The sequence below is a fragment of the Schistocerca gregaria genome, chromosome 3 (assembly GCF_023897955.1).
Source record: "Schistocerca gregaria isolate iqSchGreg1 chromosome 3, iqSchGreg1.2, whole genome shotgun sequence".
In the NCBI taxonomy this organism is placed as follows: Eukaryota; Metazoa; Arthropoda; class Insecta; order Orthoptera; family Acrididae; genus Schistocerca; species Schistocerca gregaria.
In genome coordinates this window covers 848,476,786-848,497,311 of record NC_064922.1, presented here as the reverse complement: position 1 = coordinate 848,497,311, position 20,526 = coordinate 848,476,786, and the positions used below count along the sequence as shown (strand labels likewise).

The window sequence follows — 20,526 nt, the reverse complement described above, 5'->3', positions numbered from 1 at the left end:
ACTACTTACAAAACCAAACAACAGGGCCCATGTTATTCGTTTCATTAGTTTTTTCTCTTTTTTTTAAAAAAAAATCTGTATTGATACAGTTCTTTGTAACAGTCTCTTACATTTTTGTAACATCTCTCTATTAACTTACGTGCACAATGATTGCACTTTGTACAACTTGTTTCTTCTATCTAAAATGAGGAGCTTAGATGGAGCTGCTTAATGACATTTTATGTAGTTGCCAGCACATGTAAGATTTGCTGTCAAGTAACTGTGGCAAACTGTGTGAACCACTACATAAAAAAAGGTAGATTATAATTTCATAATACAGTCTGTCGTATTCATAAATTGCCACATGGTACATTAATGATCAAGTTCATGATATGCACTATAACTGGTTCATACAAAATTGTGCTCAAGCTACATCCAGTTTCTAATTACACTTCTTATCTCTAATGAACCCTGGCATCAGCAGAGTCAGATATATACATTGCAGCTAAACTGCTCCAGTTAAAAGCATCACCCAATCCTCCTTCCATGATGAACAAAAAAAAATCCCCAAATGTATTATCTAATGTATCTAATACCTAATTTTTAATAATCACAATAAAATTTCTCACATTTTATGTCCCTTTTTAATCTCACTGATGAATGGAGCATTGAAATGATAAATTACTTCTGTATCTTGAACATTAAAGCAGGATTTGTTTTATCAATTGTTATGTATGTTACAAGAGAAGTCCCCAGGGTCGGGATTAACTTCTTGAAACCATCCACACGGTGGTGTAGGTGGGCCCTCATTTGCTTGTAATCAATGGAAAAAAAATTATAATTTTTTGTGCTGCTCTAGAACATTAAGTTTGGTAACAGTACGTTTAAGGATGTTGTAGTGTGTGGATATCATATGAGCCTGACACACAGAATGTTGTGAGTTCAAATCTCATGAGGTGCCTGAAAATTTTATATTTCTAATAGTTGTCAAAATGATGGATTATTACTTTTATTCAATTAATTGGTTTAATTTTTCTTTTTCCTTTTTTTCCTCTAATCCTTTCATCATATTATTTCAATCATAATGTTAACTTTACATTTGCTATCGTTCTTTCTTCCTGTCATTCAGTTTCCACTTGGAATCTTGCGCGTGTAATTTTAATTACTTTTATTTATCTGTTGTAATATATCTAAATGTTTTAAGATTGCTGATCTGTTGGTTATAGAATAAAAGATGAAATAATCTATTTATATTGGCTGTGCAGTGGTGTTAAAAGTCTATTTTTCATTATGTAAAAGATATACATTTTTTATTGTAATATCCACGTAACATTTAAAACATGGATTCCTGTTAAACTGTAAACAAAATAACAATGATAAAGATGTAAACGAAACAAGGAATTATAAATAAATGCACAGAATAAGGAATGCAATAATGTGAATGAAAATGAAAATTTAAGACCATCAAACAGAAAAAAAGTAAATCAAAATTAATACAAAAAAACATATGTAAAATATTCTGTTTCCTTGCTGCGTCAATTCGGGGAGAAATCTCGAGCTTCATCTACATCTACATCTACATGACTACTCTGCAATTCACATTTAAGTGCTTGGCAGAGGGTTCATCGAACCACAATCATACTATCTCTCTACTATTCCACTCCCAAACAGCGAGCGGGAAAAACGAACACCTAAACCTTTCTGTTCGAGCTCTGATTTCTCTTATTTGATTTTGATGATCATTCCTAACTATGTAGGTTGGGCTCAACAAAATATTTTCGCATTCGGAAGAGAAAGTTGGTGACTGAAATTTCGTAAAAAGGTCTCGCCGCGACGAAAAACGTCTATGCTGTAATGACTTCCATCCCAACTCGTGTATCATATCTGCCACACTCTCTCCCCTATAACGCGATAATACAAAACGAGCTGCCCTTTTTTGCACCCTTTCGATGTCCTCCGTCAATCCCACCTGGTAAGGATCCCACACCGCGCAGCAATATTCTAACAGAGGACGAACGAGTGTAGTGTAAGCTGTCTCTTTAGTGGACTTGCATCTTCTAAGTGTCCTGCCAATGAAACGCAACCTTTGGCTCGCCTTCCCGGCAATATTATCTATGTGGTCCTTCCAACTGAAGTTGTTTGTAATTTTAACACCCAGGTACTTAGTTGAATTGACAGCCTTGAGAATTGTACTATTTATCGAGTAATCGAATTCCAACGGATTTCTTTTGGAACTCATGTGGATCGTTCTCACACTTTTCGTTATTTAGCGTCAACTGCCACCTGACACACCATACAGAAATCTTTTCTAAATCGCTTTGCAGCTGATACTTCGGCAATAGCCTCCATTCTCATCATCAGGAGCAATTGACTGTCTTCACTGCTGCTGTGGTGGTCTTTTATAGCCCGCGGGCAACTTCTGATTAGTCGACGATTGCGTACTGCTGTCGCAGACGGTGTAAGTATGGGTGCTGCACATTGTGACAGCAGTACCTAATCACTGATCCATAAGAAGCCGTCCACGGGGCTATAAGAGGCCACCAGAACAGCCGTGAAGACAGGCAGTTGCTGATGACGATGAAGGCTATTCCCAAAAGTTCAAGGTTTTGTCCCGAATTGACGCATTAAGAAAACAGAGGGGTACCCAAAAATAACAGGAATTTCTTCCTAGAAACCATATACTTCATTGCTTTCAAATACAACCTTAATCTCCTTTGAAGCACTCTCCATTAGCATTAATACAGTTGTCCAAACGTTCATTCCAGTGTTCTAAGCCCCTTTTAAATTTGTCCTGTTTGATACCTGCTAGCACTTTCATGACTTTGCGTTTTACGTCTGCCACATCCGCACAACGCTTCCGTCCCAAGTCTCTTTTAATCCTCGGGAAGAGGAAGTAGTCCATGGGTGCTAAATCCAGTGAATAGGGCACGTGGGTCAAGGGAGTCGTCTTCCGTGAGGCCAAAAACTGGCAAACGCTGAGAGCTGTGTGCGCAGGAGCGTTGTCGTGATGCAGGAACCACACACCAGAATCCCACAAATCTGGATGTTTTCACGACGAACTTCTGCAAAGCCATTTCATAACCTCCAAATAGAATTGTTGGTTTACTTTTTGGTTTTCAGGGATAAATTCAGAGTGTATGATCCCTTTGATGTCAAACAAACAGATCAACATTGTTTTCACATTCGAATTCACTTGTCGAGCTTTTTTTTGGTCGAGGTGAGCCAGGTGATTTCCGTTGTGATGCCATTTACTCTCCAGCTCGTAATGATGGAACCATGTTTCGTCACAAGTAATGATGCTGTCTAAGAAGCGATCATATCCCCCCCTCCCGATGTCCAAGCGCGTTTGTTTTGTTTACACAACTGTGTGAGTTGTTTTGGGACCCATCTTGCACAAACTTTATGAAGCCCAAGTCTGTTGTGGATGATTTCATACGCAGAACGGTGACTGATTTGCAGACGATGTGCTGCTTCATCAACAGTTAATCGTCTGTCATTTCATATGAACGCTCAATGGTTTCTTCATTTGTGGCAGTAAACGGTCATCCAGCTCCTTCATCGTGCGTAACACTTATGCGACCATTTCGGAATTTTTCATTCCATTTGTGGACACTTCGTTCCCATGCTGTTCCGAATGTTTTCGATGAATTTCGGCCCGTGATATGCCTTCCAACCATAAAAAAGCAGATCACTGAACGTTGCTCTTCTTTGGTGCAAATAGATGGCAGAACAACCGTGATTAATCGCACTGCAGCGATAACGAAACTTACTAGCAGCTTGAAAATTGCAAAGATATAACGACATGTAAACAAAGCGTGCATCATCAACGTAAAATAACAGTGCTAAAAAACTAAATTGCAGATAATAATTGACTTACCCTCGTAAAAGTTAACACAGTGATTAAAATTATGTGTCAAAGGATTATTAATTTTAAAAAAATTACAGGGGGTTTGTTAATGTACTGAATGTTGAGTGACGTTCAACGTGTGTGTGACTACACAAATGGATCATAAGAAACCTGTAAGTACAAGTTCTACCAAATTTCACTGTTAACTACCTATAAAAATCAATAACTAAATAAAAATGGAGCCTTTTTATATATTGCAGTAAAGTCAACAAAACAAAGCTCACACATCAAAAAAATGGAGTAGTACAAAGAAATACACACTTTAAAATGGGACTTATTTCTCGAAATGCATCATACGAAACATTGTGACTGTTGGCGGAAAATGATTTATAAACAAACCCATTTTGTCCACAGTTACAGTCTGTCGAGAAAACTATAATGGACAAAAAAAGGTCAAAACATTTTCATAAAGAATTAAAAACTAAAAATTTTGAAGAACCTGAAAGCATTTGAATCGGCACCCTCCTGCGCATCAGACTGGTAAACTAAGCACTATGCTACAATGCTGTTATATCTGCTGCTGTCAATTTTTTAAGTCTCTAAAACAAAATTCCAAATTATGAAATTCTTTTAATCTCTCCTTGTTAGTATCACCATGGTATCAGCACAAGAAACGTAACCCAAGGGTTGCCGGGTCCATTCGCCCCGTCTCCTGTGCTGTGCTTCCTCAGTGTGTCCCCACTGCATAGCATGCTCAGTATATCAGACCAGAGGAGTATGCTGATTGCTGTTTAGCCACATCCCTGACATCATTCAATAGATTTTTATTATTGTTATGATCTTCAGTCTGAAGACTGGTTTGATACAGCTCTAGACTTCAATAACTACTTTTACAGGACATAACTGAAAATTTTTCATCTGTTCTGTTCATGTGATCTCCGCTATATACATACAGAGCCCTTCACTGGTGTTAGTGTTCTGTCATCTCATGTCCCTACTTGTTTCTTTGGTCTTCAGTTTGTACTGTTAGCCCCTTCTGTCTTTCTCTGCCTTTTGTCCTCCTTTTCCTGTGACATTTTCGTGTTTTCTCTCTTAAATTTTCATGTCTCGCAGACAACTGCAATTCCATCTCGTGTAATGACACCTTCTGACTCACATTGTTCAACACATCACAAAATATTCTATCCCTGATTATTAAATGTATGCTCAATACATCAGTCAATATTCTATCCGTGACTATGTGATGTATGCTTTTGTCTTTCAGCATGCACCTTTCTTCCTGTGTTACTCTGTGCATTCCACACTTTGTGATGATATAGACTGGTGGTGCAAACTGTCCACAGTCACATAAATCACTGTTTTATTTTTTTAACTCACCATGTAGTGGAGATGTTAATTTGCGGTCAGGCACAACAAAAACGCTGCTAAACAAGTGAGCTTTCGACCAAACAGCCTTCTTCTAAAACAAACACACAATATGCCTCTGCCTCTCACCACCAAGGCCAGGCCAGAATTGTCATTATTCAATTCTGGATTTTCTATTTTATTTTTTAATCATTGTTAGATACATTGGGTATCGTCCGTAGACCAACCCTACGGATGGATGGAATATCACCCAACGATAATCTTTCCTCAGTGCTAGGAAATGTTTTGTTAACACGTCTTCCAGTATTGCTGCTATCCGATGCTTCTTCCTATACTGTCATTAACATGTTTCTTATTTCTACTTTATCACCGTGATTGTCCACAGTGTCACGGATGCTCTCCCTCTCTCTGCTAACTCGAAGCCAGTGCACTTGCCCTCTACATCTTAAAATATAGTCAAGTGGCAACATCCCTAAAATGCCCATCAGGACATCTGTTGTTCTACCCTGTAAGTCGTAGGAAAACTAGTAACACCTCCTCCTGTGTTGCCACCCTCATCTAAGAGCCCAAACGCTAGCTCCATATGCCAGGAGTACTGTCAAGACTGTACATGTGATGTATTCTAAACAACTTTAAAGGCACTCTAAATCTGTTTTGGGATAAATTCATAATTTTTCACTTTTGCTGACATTTTTAATGTGGACTAGGAAGTTTTGCATTATGTGTAACGTGACAGCTAAATACCTATATTTTTCTACCCCGAATGGTTTCACGTCTAATCATCATCAGAAGATTTCTCATTATAGGTAGTCATCCTTTTTGCAATGTATGCACCATTGTACAAGTAACAACTTTTAATTGGTCTCCTAGACATCTTTTGTGTATTATTTCTCTTGCAATCATTTTCCTGTCTCCTTTCTGTGCTTTAGATCGTCAAATCGCAACTAGAAGCTGATCATCTGCACAAGTTCACAGCCAGTTAATGTCTGGTGTTGCTGTCATTTTTTAAAGCAGGCACTCAGTGCCTAGGTACCAAAATATTTGTTCTAAAATGGAACACTGGTCATCCTTGTGTTAATGCTTTGTGGGTAACTTTATCTGGACATGTAAGTCTGGCCTTTTCTTTTCTTGCAATTGTCTCACAAACTTTTTTTCAAAGGTGTAATGCATTGCAAGTCAGATAGTTGTGAAAACAATGAAGACCACAACAGGTTATCAAGCTGAGGACAGAGCTGCACAAAAAGTAGGCTACATTAACATACTCAGTGCTCTGCATTTATTATTTTAGCCATCGTAATCCATTTTCGAGATAATCATTTATCTCTTGTGGTTTGTTACAGCTATTGTTATTGTAAAAGCTGCTAATTATTTAGGAGGCCAGTCTTTGCATGAAGCAGTTGCTTTAGTGCCAAATAAAAATTCTGTACATTATGTCACCAGATGACTGTTGTGCTTCAAAAACTAACTGACCCATTTTCTGAGATTATCATACTTCAGTTGGCATATGGAATTACTTCCATCCATGTTTAATCTCCCATGCAGCAAACTGGTATTTAACAATGAGAACTACACATTTTTCCTCAGAAATTTTCAGTAAATTGTTCCCATTAACAAGTTTGAGTTCAGTACCTTTCAGGATAATGCTTGAAGCTGGAGCTTAGCCAGTTCTTATTATATTTCAATGAAGGAAAATTATTAGGGGTAAATTACAAGCTATAACATCATCACATTTGTACACTCAGTTATCCAGGAAGAATAGGAATTGCTATATATCTGGTCTGTGGTCACAAAATATTGGCCTCAGAGTGGAGTGTGATTTTCTGTGATTGAAAATGGATGGAGAAGTCAACACGAGCTTGGGTGGAACATGGATGAGGAACAAAATCGGCTAAGCACGTCAGAGAAACCATCATGGCATCAATCTTAAGTGATTTAGAGGAACCACATAGAATTAAATCTGGATGGTCAAACCGATATTTGACTGCCCGTTCTCTAAAATGTGAATCCAGTGCTTTAATCACTGCTACATCATGTTAAGACCAATTCCAATATGAAGGACGCTGAGGGTGAAAGAGTTTCATATCATCAGACGATCAGCTATACTGAGACATTTTCAGCCTATCGTATGGTCTTGATCTCTCTCTCTCTCTCTCTCTCTCTCTCTCTCTCTCTCTCTCTCTCTCTCTCTCTCACACACACACACACACACACACACACACACACACACACACACACACACACACTTACTCACTCCCCTCGCCCCACCCCCTATTCAAAGGAATTAACAACCCAGTTCTTGTGTTACTAAGCAAATGCGAACAAACTGGTGCATCTGCTCACAGTCGTCGTGTTTAAAGGCCATTGGTGAAGATGCTTCGAAGGTAAATTATGTGCAGCAGAATTGTGTCCACCCCCGCATTGAATTGTAGGTTTGGTGCAGAAATGAATTTGTTCATATTTTATTTGTATGGGCTTGTATTACGTAATTCACGTTACTGTACCCCGAGATGACAAAAGTCATAAGATAGTGATATGCACATACATAGTGGCATGTACCAAGATATAAATTGCTGGGCATTGGCAGAGCTGTCATTTCCAGATGCTGAGTCTGTTGCTGCTTGTTTATTCCACACATCTTTCACATTAGAGCATTCCTGATGTGTTTTTGGTAACACCAAATTCCATGCAGAGTTCAGCTCGAAACAACTGTCCAGATGGGCATGACCATTGTGTACTCCAATTTCCACTGCCTCTTTCCTGTATTTCGGAACCCGTTGGCGCATAACAGTACCTTTGTCTGTTCAAAAAGAAACATGTCCTTCACTGTCAGTGTGCTCTGCCACTGAAGACTTGTTTGGCTGATGCAAGCACTGCCTTTGTTCTGATCAGTCATGTGAAATGAATTGTAGATGTCATGTGCCTGTATCCTTATAAAGTGGAAATAAGTGTATGTGACTATATTCTCAAATGGGGCAGCTGTGCATAGGATATATTAGCAAAAATATAACAAAAATGCTCTGCTGTGAAAGTAGTGGAGGCAGCAGGTGAAATACACCCCCCTCCACCCTGCTTGGGGAACCCTTTCTGCTACCAGCCATGACATCTCTTCTGGAGGCATGGGATTGGCGCACCATTGGGTTGCCAACAGTGTGTCTATGATCCAGTGGCTATGAAGGAACAAACCTAATATGAGCATGACAGTTCTGAATATGCCAAGTAGAAAGCTAATCAAAACATTTACAACACCATGTCTCGACTGATAACCCAAAAAGATTTCCTTGTTGTTTGTATTTACGTATGAACTTATAGTGAATGTTTCGCTCAATTTGCCTGAGTATTCCCACTCTACTGATTGTACAACACAGTATTCATTGCACCCAAAAATAACCCTATCAGAATCTATAATAGTAACTTTGTTTAGTGCAGCTGCCGATTGATACATATTTAAGGACCACTTATACAGACCTTAAAGAGGAGTAGACAGTCTTATCATTCATTTGAAGTATTAACACGTGGAAATTAGCTGAATTCCCTCCTATAAATGATATCCAAAACTGATGAATACAGTAATTTTACTATAGAACTTGGAAGGCACACAGATTGTATAATGGAATAAGACTTTTAGTTAAACCTTAAATTATCATATTACTGAAATCGCAGAATAAGTTGAATGCTAGGTATTAAGTCCTCTTTATTCCAAGGATCTCTATTATACAACTAGACTTGCCCTTTTCTTTAAAGTATCTTAAGTTTCCAGTAAAAGTAACCTCAGCTTTGACAGTGAAAAAAGTCATGGGATCAGATTCTTCCGCAGGTTGGGCGCCAGTTAAAGAATCAGTATTTCTCCCATAGGTAAGTTTGACTTACACTCGACATCAGGTAGAAACAACATTTAAATACATTATACAGAGAGGAATGCTGTAAGTGTGGTGCAGAAATCTGTTTCTTAAACTATTTTTGATTACTTGATGCTGTAAGGAAAAAAGAAAGAATTTTTAGGGTGGCAAGGTCCTGGATCTCTCTCTCTCTCTCTCTCTCTCTCTCTCTCTCTCTCTCTCTCTCTCTCTCTCTCTCTCTCTCTGAAATTACTTTCTGCTCAGTGCAGCAGGCAGGTAAACACTAATGGGAATTAAAAATATTTGATTATGGGGTCTGTAAATATTTCTATTCATTGTTCTTATTGTAATTTGTGCCACTTGGAGTTGTGCATGAAGTCATTAAAAGGAAAGGATTTTGTTTGGTCCCAGTTTGGTAGGCTTAGATAAACAACATTTCAATGACATCATCATAGCCTGGTTCACAAAAGAAGAAGATGATGATTTAGACTTTGTCTTGTAGAAAATTTTAAGCAGATATTGAGTGATTTATCTCATTCATTTTCTAGATAATATATATTTTGAGATTTGATTAGGATTGGCATACAGATTTGTTTGTTAAATGTAAAATCTTCTTCTTTCCCTTTTTGTAGCTGGATAAACTGGAGGCAAAGGAAAAGGCTGAAGCAGAAGTAGGTGTTGTTGGCAAGCCTGCCAAGGGCAAGAAAGCTGCTGGAACTGCTAAGCTTGGCGGAGGTGGCCACGCAAAGCCTGATACTATGCCTGCGCCTCATGGAAGGCGCATTGAACCAAAGATTGATCCTGACCGTATTCGGAAGATGGAAAAGGCAGACGCTGTCAAGGAGAACAAAGGCAAACGTGTATGCATGAAGAGATTTTGCTCATATTTGTGTGTAGCTTAGTTAATATTTATTTAGTCATAGTTTACAAAATGTCATATTTGGGTATACGCTTTTCTGCTTTTGCCAGGACACAATCAGTTAATTTTGTGGACATAGTATATATTTGTGAAGATTTGGAACTCTACTGTAGTTATAAAATTTGTGGTGAGTGAACATTGTCATTACCAACTCTCGTTTGATAACAAACGGAGTGAAATAGTGTCGTTACTGCAGTGCTGGACTCACGTCACAGTTAAAATGTAATAACTCCTTTGTTCACAGAGCTGTGTGTAGACACATTGATAAGGATATTGTAATTAAATCCATGGATAGTATTATTATATAACAAAATTGTATCTGGTGAAATTAGTTTGCCTGGAACCAATAATAATTTTTAAAAAGCTACAAGTTTAAGAGTATTTTAGGTGCTTGGTATACTATGTGGTGTAATAAAAATGAAACGGGCTAATTTTCTATGGTTTTCATGGTAATATACCCGCACTCTTTTCCACATGGAGAGGCTATAATTAATTCTTTTAATTTTTAAGCCATCTTGATTTTATTTCATTTTTATCAGTCGACTCGTCCTCCCTACCCCCTCTTTTCAGCCGTACAGTGTGTCCCTCTTGGAAGAGGCCCCATAAATGTTTACTTAAATTATACTTACACGATTTGCATAAAAATCAGGAAATCAAATGAACATGTCGTACTTAGTTCATGGGGAAATTAACATTAATCGCAAAAAGTGCAGGAAGTGACTCCGCTCTACTTTAAAACACAGTTGAACACTACACTGCAGATTCTCGAATGTTGCTGCCATAGCCTCTGGTGTCACTGCCTAGACTTCACAGATGATGATCTCTCGTTAATATTCCTAGTGTATGGTTTGTTCCAATAGGCAGTGCCTTTTAGGTCACACCAGAGGAAAAAGTCAGGTGGTGTTAAATCACATGACCTTGGAACCACAGTCCTTTCGAAATCACTCTGCTGAGGAAAAATGATTCGGCCTCTGCCACATTCACTAGAGACTTGTGGCATGTGGCGCCATCCTGTTGGTACCAGCCGAGTAAGTTCTTGTTCATCCAACTGATTCACAAATTCCCAAAACATTTAAATGTAAGCTGCACTTGTCACCGAAGACTCGAAGAAAATTTCTCCAGTGATCCAACACTGTGATATTGCACAGAACACACCAATCTTCTGTAAATGATTCAAATGGCTCTGAGCACTATGGGACTTAATATCTTAGGTCATCAGTGCCCTAGAACTTAAAACTACTTAAACCTAACAAACATAAGGACATCACACACATCCGTGGCCAAGGCAGGATTAGAACCTGCAACCGTAGCGGTCGCCTGGTTCCAGGCTGAAGCGGCCAGACCGGGCGGCTTTTGTGAATGGAGGAGTTGCTCGACCAGTGCATGTGGAATCCCATTACACCACAAATTTGTATTCTGAGAGTTCACATAGCCAGAGAAGTGGAACCCCATCACTTACTTATGTCTACTGCAATATTACTGGGCCCTGAGCAATAAATTGCTGAAACCAATGGCAAAATGTAATGCATTTGTCTTTGTCATTGACATTTAGTTCCTGAACAACTCTAAACCTTTATGGATACATACCAGCTTTCTTCTCAACTTGGTAACATGGGCTCCACTACATTCTGGAAATAAACATCGAATAGACTTTGCAGGAGAGGCCAACAATCATTGTTTCATGTCAGTCACTTTTTCTTCCAATAATGGCGACTGTCCCCTGCCATGAAGATCCAACACTGTTCCACTTCTTACCATTTTGATCACTAACTTTTGTGTGCATCATAGATGGTATATACTGGTCACCAAACTGTTCAACAAACATTCATTGACATGTAATAGAATATTATTTAACAAGAATTCACACTCTTTGACACAGTAATGATACATTGTAAGTAAACACAGATCTGACCACAGCGATGCACGGAAACACACTGTTGTGTCAAACGATGTTGCAGAGTAGAGTGTTGCCACGTCAAATGTCACAAATTACACGGTCCAATTTCAGCAGAATTACTACATGTTTGTGGGGCCTCTTGCTAGTGGGACACCTTGTATCATCAGCCAGTTTTATTCTCAAGGCTACACTTTCTCATGTAATTATTGGTCTAATCACCGAGAGTTTATTATGTTTGAGGTCAGTGTAGCAGCTGCAGATTGTGAATTGCAGTTATAGGTCTATGTATTGTGCAATGTTTAATGGTACTATTTGATAGAATTATAATAATTTAGTAGTGTGATTGCAGAAAATAGTTTTCCATATTTGAAGAAAAATTGCTCACTTCTTAAAAATTTATTTTCATTAGGGAAAGAAAAAGAAAGATGATGATGCTCCTGAAAATGGAGTTGATGGTAGGTCACTGCAAGACCGGGTAGGTTGCTCTCCAGAGGTACTTGAGAAGAAGCTCCAAGAGAAACGCAAAGGTTTGTGTGGTTATAGATTTTCACTAGAATTTTGTGTGCTATATTGTGATCATAATGTAAACATTATTGCTTGTCTTTTACAGATAACTTGAAACAAACAAAACTTAGTTTCAAGGGCAAAGGCAAAGGGTCACCTAAAAAGAAGAAAGACCCTTGGGAATCAGACAGTGAGGATTCTGAAGCTTCTGCATATTCAGAAGATGAGTTCTCACCAAAGAACGTGTCTGCCCCTACAGTGCAGAGAACTACAGCACGAAGATCCGCAGGCAAGTGATGATTGCTATCAACTAGTACTAATTTGTAAATAGTGTCCTTTTTTTTAATGTACAGGGGAATCTAGTTAGTATGTCTCTCATTATCACATTTTCCAACACATTGCATTCATTTTTGTAAGCACCAGTCCCAGTTCCATTAAACATGTGTTAAAATGACTTGTTTATATGTCCTCCCTCTCTGCATTCAAATTTGGCAGTATTGTACTGTAATGCTGGAACTTTGCCAAAGAGAGTTCTTGGAGTGGATGGAGTAAGACATTTGTGTCTGTGGACTGAGGAAACATGCAGGGAGACAGCACTGTTTAGTGCCGGCAACTTTGTGCCTCTCACTGATTGTTTGCTATGATAGAAATGTTAAGTGGAAGCAGTTCATATAGGTTGGCAGTACCTCCAACGACTTCGGACTCCATCTGACAAGTATTGACATGGGGTAGGAGCAAAGTTTTAGTGGCCATATGATAAACTGTGTATTTATTAGCATGTAACTCAGTCGATGATGATCATTGTTTGTGTGTTTAGCGTTTGACTGACTCTTGTGTGTCAAACAATGTACCGATACATCATGGGGACAAAAAGACAGTGAGATGAATAACATAAAAAGTAAAGTGGAACACTATTCAGGAAGTGGACAAGAATTCGCACATGAAGCCTGTTGATGTTGCACAAAAACTGAAATCCCTTCACCAGTATTAAATACAATAGTGATCAAACAAAAAAAATAATTGAAAGCAGGTCATCTGAGAGGAGGTAACAGCAAAAGAAAATGAGTACACCATGGTCAGTTGGAAAATGTGCTATTACTAAAACCACCTTATACTTGAAATATTTCAGTTGATGGTACTGTGGTTCGTGCTAAAGCAATATGTTTCCCATAGAAAAGTACAGTTGCTATGTTGTTTCTAATGCAGGTGGATTGGGCTTTTTTTTCCGCCTTCTGATTGACAAAACTATTAATCTTAAGAGAGACTTGTCATGGTAGAAATTTAGTAAAGGTTGGCTAAATATTTTGTGTTGTACTGAAAGTGGAACAGAAAAGTTGGTGCCCCTAATAATTAGAAAGGTGAACAGTCTATGATGCTTTTAAAATGGGTGGACATTTCTCTGACGATATACATTTAATGCAAAAGCATAGCTAACAACTACTATATTTAAACATTTATAAGATTTATAATTTAAAGAGCAACCACCCACAATCTTGGTTTTAAAAAGTTTATTTAACTCAAATTATTACCAGTTTAAGATTAGTTACGAATCCATCTTCATATGGCTCGTACAGCTTTCCTTTCTTTCCTGCTGGGACCCAGTCATGGTTTAAGTTAAATAAATTTTTTAAACCATAATTGAGGGTGGTTGCTGCTTAAATTATAAACCTCAAACTAGTACTACAGCCATGTGTATAAACATGTCAATTTTTGACAAGATAGCATATATTTGAACTATTCTTGCATGCCTGGAGGTGCAAGTTTGCGTGCTAGAAATAGTAAAATCATGCTGCTTATTGACCACTCACAAATGTGCTGTGCATTCCCTAGATTCATTGTATCTACATAACATAAATGTAGTTTGCCCCCCCCCCCCCCCCCCCCCCCCCCCCACACACACACACACACACACACACACACACTGTAAAATCCAGCTTCAACCATTTGACCAATGTATTAAAAATGCCTGAAATGAAAAGATTCTTGTATACAAGAGGCTGGTCGTTCTTCGTATTACAGTGAGGTAGATAATAATCTTTCATGCTGTGTATTTTGTAAGAAGTGCCTTAGAATTTCTTGCAAAAATGCACTCTCTCATACTGTTTCAAAAAAACAGGCTTTTATTGGACACTTACGGAATACATCATGTCGGAAATGAAGAAACTGTAACTGAACAGTGGGCAACAAATAGTGGGGCAATAAGCAAACACCATGTACCTTAGCTTCGAGGCATATGTTGCATGTGACAAAGGTTTTGCCGTCTGTCAGTCCATGACAGTTGAAGTGCAAACAGATGGCAGAGAAATCGTGATGATGATGATGATGATGAGTTTTGAAGTCCACGAAGTAGTGAGGAGTGTGTTAACAAAGATAGACAATACAGTGTTAAATCTGGGACAAAAGAAACATCTGTGGATGCAGGTCTACATACTCATCTTATTGTATTATAGTGTAGTTAGGCTAAGATGTACGATATACTGGTAGTTTGTTGAACCGACAACCTCTCATCAGTTACCAGTAGTAATTCACTAATGGAGAGATGCTAAATGAACAATTGCTTGTATTTAGAAGTGTAACAAAAATTGCTGTTTCAGCGTATTTGTTTAGTATTGTACATCATATGTCAGTACTGTATTCCGGATGCTGGAGGCTATGCTCTCGCATCATGCGATGTTCCTGCATTCCAGTTGGCTGGTTGCAGAAGAGTACACATCTGACATATTGGATTTAGTCAGTGTCGCCAGTTTTAATTCATTCTGCTCCTCATATTCTGATGCATAATTTTGAGAGTTTGTGGGTGTGATACTCTGAACTTGTTCTATAAATGCAGCATTTTGAATTGTAAGTTATTGATGTAGCATGTCAGGAAGTGTGAAGTAAGAGATTGCATATTGGTGCAAATCCTGATACAGTACCCTTAATTCTGCATTTTCACCAAAGAAACAATTGAATCATTATCAAATCAGTTATTTTTTGGTAGGGTGTTTTTCCTGCTAATGAGATGCCATTATAGTACCTATTTTGTTTCTTGTTGTTTTTTGCTTTATCTTGTGTTTGTCACAACAGATCCCTTTGATGATGTGATGGATAGGCCCACAGACTCTCACGTCTCCCTTCAGTTAGACTTTGATTCTGTATTTCTTCTATTACTAGAGGAAGATGTAGTTATTTTTTATTTATTTCTGTACATATTCCATAGATTCTTTTATGCATTGATGCTAAGATATGGAATAACTTAAGGAATAAAAAATAGAACATAATACAGTTATGCAACTTTTTAAAAAATAAAGAAAAGTTGCAATGAAAATACAAATTATGAAATTAGAATGAAACAGAAGCAAAATAGTAAAAGAGATTGTGCAAGTATTAACACATACACTAGTGTCCAGAATTAAAGTAAATACCACAATTTCCCCATTGTGTGTCTAATTCACAGTATAATCATACAAACATTATTTGGCTGTAAGGGCATGACTGTACCGTACTAGTACTGTACAGCAACTGGCATCTGACCCTGTAGCATCCACTGGACCTATTGCATTGAGGCAAACTGTGTGCATAAGGTTTCTGCAGAGTGGTGTTCAGTGTCGGAGAGCAGCTGTATCTGTATCTCTGCCATGTCTTTACAGAAGGGAACTTCTAGAGCGTAGTTGTCAGTCTCCTGGACCAATGAACAGTGAGCCAACGTTCTTCAGACAGATGAGTCCTGATTTGGTCTAGAGAGTGATTATTGATGGATTTGTAACTGGAAGGAACATGCAACTTGAGTTTGGGATCCAAACATTGTGGAAAGAGACCAATATTGAGGAAGATCTCTAATGGTGTGGGCAGGGATTATGTTAACCACATTTACACTTCTTCACGAAACTCTATGGGTGAGTTGGCAAGGCTTAACTGCTGTTGGGTATTATGACAAGGTTTTGGGATTTCTTGTGTGGTTGTTGCGAAGTGCTGTGGTCCAGACTTTGTGTTGATAGATGATAATGGTAGACCTCATTGAGCATGGGTGGTCAATGTTTTCTTGGAAACAGAAAATATTGCACCCGTGGGATGGGCCTGCTTGATCACCCGATTTGAATCCAATAGAGCATGTCTGGGAAGCACGGGGAGACAGGTTGCGTCACAGCAGCTTCCACCAATCACTTTACAAGTCTTGTGAGCAGCTCTGGTGAAGGAATAGGTGTTATTGAATCAGCAAGAGATTGATGACATCATTCACAGCATGCGCAGGTCGCACCAGTGTTCAAGAAGGGTAGTAGGAGTAATCCATTTAACTACAGACCTATATCATTGACGTCGGTTTGCAGTAGGGTTTTGGAGCATATACTGTATTCAAACATTATGAATCACCTCGAAGGGAACGATCTATTGACACGTAATCAGCATGGCTTCAGAAAACATCGCCCTTGTGCAACGCAGCTAGCTCTATATTCGCACGAAGTAATGGCCGCTATCGACAGGGGATCTCAAGTTGATTCCGTATTTCTAGATTTCCGGAAAGCTTTTGACACGGTTCCTCACAAGCGACTTCTATTCAAGCTGCGGAGCTATGGGGTATCGTCTCAGTTGTGCGACTGGATTCGTGATTTCCTGTCAGGAAGGTCGCAGTTCGTAGTAATAGACGGCAAATCATCGAGTAAAACTGAAGTGATATCAGGTGTTCCCCAGGGAAGCGTCCTGGGACCTCTACTGTTCCTGATCTATATAAATGACCTGGGTGACAGTCTGAGCAGTTCTCTTAGACTGTTCGCAGATGATGCTGTAATTTACCGTCTAGTAAGGTCATCCGAAGACCAGTATCAGCTGCAAAGCGATTTAGAAAAGATTGCTGTATGGTGTGTCAGGTGGCAGTTGACGCTAAATAACGAAAAGTGTGAGGTGATCCACAAGAGTTCCAAAAGAAATCCGTTGGAATTCGATTACTCGATAAATAGTACAATTCTCAAAGCTGTCAATTCAACTAAGTACCTGGGTGTAAAATTACGAACAACTTCTGTTGGAAAGACCAAATAGATAATATTGTGGGGAAGGCGAGCCAAAGGTTGTGTCTCATTGGCAGGACACTTAGAAGATGCAACAAGTCCACTAAAGAGACAGCTTACACTACACTCGTTCGTCCTCTGTTAGAATATTGCTGCGCGGTGTGGGATCCTTACCAGGTGGGATTGACGGAGGACATCGAGAGGGTGCAAAGAAGGGCAGCTCGTTTTGTATTATCGCGTTATAGGGGAGAGAGTGTGGCAGATATGATACACGAGTTGGGATGGAAGTCATTACAGCATAGACGTTTTTCGTCGCGGCGAGACCTTTTTACGAAATTTCAGTCACCGTCACCAACTTTCTCTTCCGAATGCGAAAATATTTTGTTAAGCCCAACCTACATAGGTAGGAATGATCATCAAAATAAAATAAGAGAAATCAGAGCTCGAACAGAAACGTTTAGGTGTTCGTTTTTCCCGCTCGCTGTTCGGGAGTGGAATAGTAGAGAGATAGTATGATTGTGGTTCGATGAACCCTCTGCCAAGCACTTAAATGTGAATTGCAGAGTAGTCATGTAGATGTAGATGCCCCATTGTTGTCATTCCTGTATTGCTGCCATAACCTATACTGAGCACATTAACTAGTTGTCAGAATGTGTGTGCAAATCCATTAATTTGGGAAAAATGAAGAACATTTTTGTCTACTATTATGCATTTTGCAGTTGTTTATGTTCTCTATTTTTTTACATTTTTCTACTTTACTATCAGCTGTGTATACTGTTTTCTGGGAAAATAAATGCAACATTGCAAAATTTCTGTTTGTTGCTTTAATTTTCGACACCAGTGTATATGCTTACAATGTCTGTAGTTCTCATTTTAAAAACTCTTCTAATGATTAAAAAGTTTTTCAAATAAGTGTCAGTGTTACAACATAGGCCTTTGTAGTTTGGCAGTGAATTAAATATTTTAATACTGGAATGCCTACATCTTGTGTACCAAAGTTAGATTTTTGAGATCACTTTCCTTCTTGTATTGTGATCATTCAGTTGGTTTCCTAGTGGGCAGGATTGTAAACTATGTATACGAGAAACAGCAGTGTGCCAGTGACATATCATTAATAAATTTCATGAAGTAAAGTGCTAAGTCAGTCTTGCCCCTCACCTGTTTTGTCGCTTTCATCACAAACTACTACACAGCCATGATATTGTTGCACTTGGCCTCCTGTAGTCGCTATCGGAAACACAGAATGACCTTACTGTAAACAAGTAGAGTGATGACTAAGGAAAACACATTGCACTGTCAACGCCTTCAGGTGAACTTTACATATAATATCAAGAGGTCCAGTCCTTCCTCTTCACAATAACCATAAAAACTGATGATAAGCTAACATAAGCGCTCTCACACCCAGGTGCAGTAATATTGTAGTCTGCTAATACTATTTGCTTCCTGTCTTAGAAGTAGAATTTTTTCCACTGGCCATCTGATGCCATACTGGCATGCTTTGTTGAGTAGTGTTTTATGGCCCACCCACTTGAATGTCTTAAAAAGATCACAAAATATCCCTATGACTTCATTTTTTAAATCTAGGGATTCCAGTGCATCATTTGTGAATGAAATATGGCTTCCGTTGTGAACTTACCATTTCGGAAAGCGAACTATCATTGATGACATCAAAGAGTTTTTGAGGTGCATCACAATTCTGGAATGCAGTACTTTCTCAAGGACTTTGTGATTGTGATCGTGATCAAGAGAGAGGGAGGCCAGTAGTTGCTGACCTCTGTTGTGTTTCTCTCTTTGTGGAGTGGCTTCACTATAACAGGCTTCATTCCACCTGGGAAGTCACCCTGATACATAGAAGCTTTAAATATGTTTGCTAAAACTTTGTATAACCCATCAGAACAGGCTTTTAACAGTTTGCTGGAAATATTACCTGCATCTGATGATACTCCACTATTTAGTGAGACACTGGCTTTTTAACCTCATTTCTGGTTATTTGGGGAGGGGGGGTTATATATGTAACGGACTTATAGGTTTGAGAAAATGGTGTTTCAATATTTCCATGGCACTTTTTAAGGAGCCATTGTTGTCTATTTGTTCGGAAGAACTTATGTAATTGAAGGTTTTTGCAAACCATGTATAATTAATATTTAAAACACAATCTACAGGTTTAGTGGCACAATTGATACCTGTTTCACGCTTATGATGATCTCGAAGATTGTTCAGAGTTCGTTATAGAATTGATTGATTTTGTAGCTGCAATATAAACTTCTGTTGATAGCTTGATCACTTTGCTTAATATTTTACAGTACTTTATAATTATTTATTTGGATAGGATTTCTTACATTTGGTTGTTGTGATCTTTAATTCTCATTTTTGTTTGCTAGATATTCTTGTTCCCTTTGTGAACCACGTTTTTTGCATTTTTTGTGTCGATTCTTGTAACCATTGTCAGAAAAGAAAACTTCAAATGTTGGTGCAGTTTTATTACTAAACATATTATATTTGGAATTGACATCCATTTCAGAATATATGTGACTGCAGTTTACATATTGGAGGCATAAGTAAAAAGCCCTTAATTGTTTCATCATTTATGGATCTCGTTATCTTTCATTGGAGCCCAGTTTTATTCTGTCAAATATTCATATTATCAGTAGTAAGTATCTCACCATCATGATCTGACAGTACGTACATTATTTTACTAATGATGGTGATGCTGCTGCCCTATTTCCCTTGCTCTACAAAAATGTTGTCAATTAAGGTGCTTGAATTAGAAGTTATTCTGGTGAGGATGTAGGTTATGTCAATTTTTCCATGTTTGTCTTTCCATTACTGTGTGTTAGAAAGTTGATAATGAAATCCCGAAGAACTAAGACTTCTCTTTTCCCATTAAATAGATGCACCAAAAGCGAGTCCAGCTGTTTCAAAAAGAGGTTAAGATTGCCAGAAAGATGCCCTGTATATTTCTATACTTAAAAGGACACAGCTGCAAAAACTTCAATGGCACATGCTTCAAAGTGTTGTTCTAAACAAAAATTGATTAAGTCAGTTGCTTTACACTTGACACAGCTTCCAACACCTACTCCTCTTCTTTGTTTTCTACAGTATGGAGAATGTCAGGTTGTAATTGGGTATTTAAAATCTTACCCACGCCTGAGCAGATGTGATACTTAATGAAACACAGTACGTAGGGGTGATACACA

At 38.4% G+C, this 20,526-nt stretch overlaps 1 protein-coding gene across 3 annotated transcripts in view; it reads left to right on the top strand.

Annotated features, from left to right (window-relative positions):
- Window positions 1-20,526, top strand: part of LOC126354758 (DNA topoisomerase 2-alpha-like) — a 157,422-nt gene that overhangs the window by 122,877 nt on the left and 14,019 nt on the right. For all 3 annotated transcript variants that reach the window (XM_050004640.1, XM_050004642.1, XM_050004641.1), the window contains 3 exons: window positions 9,660-9,887; window positions 12,253-12,370; window positions 12,454-12,636. In XM_050004640.1, coding sequence (XP_049860597.1) covers window positions 9,660-9,887; window positions 12,253-12,370; window positions 12,454-12,636 — 529 coding nt within the window. The remainder of the gene's footprint in view (window positions 1-9,659; window positions 9,888-12,252; window positions 12,371-12,453; window positions 12,637-20,526) is intronic.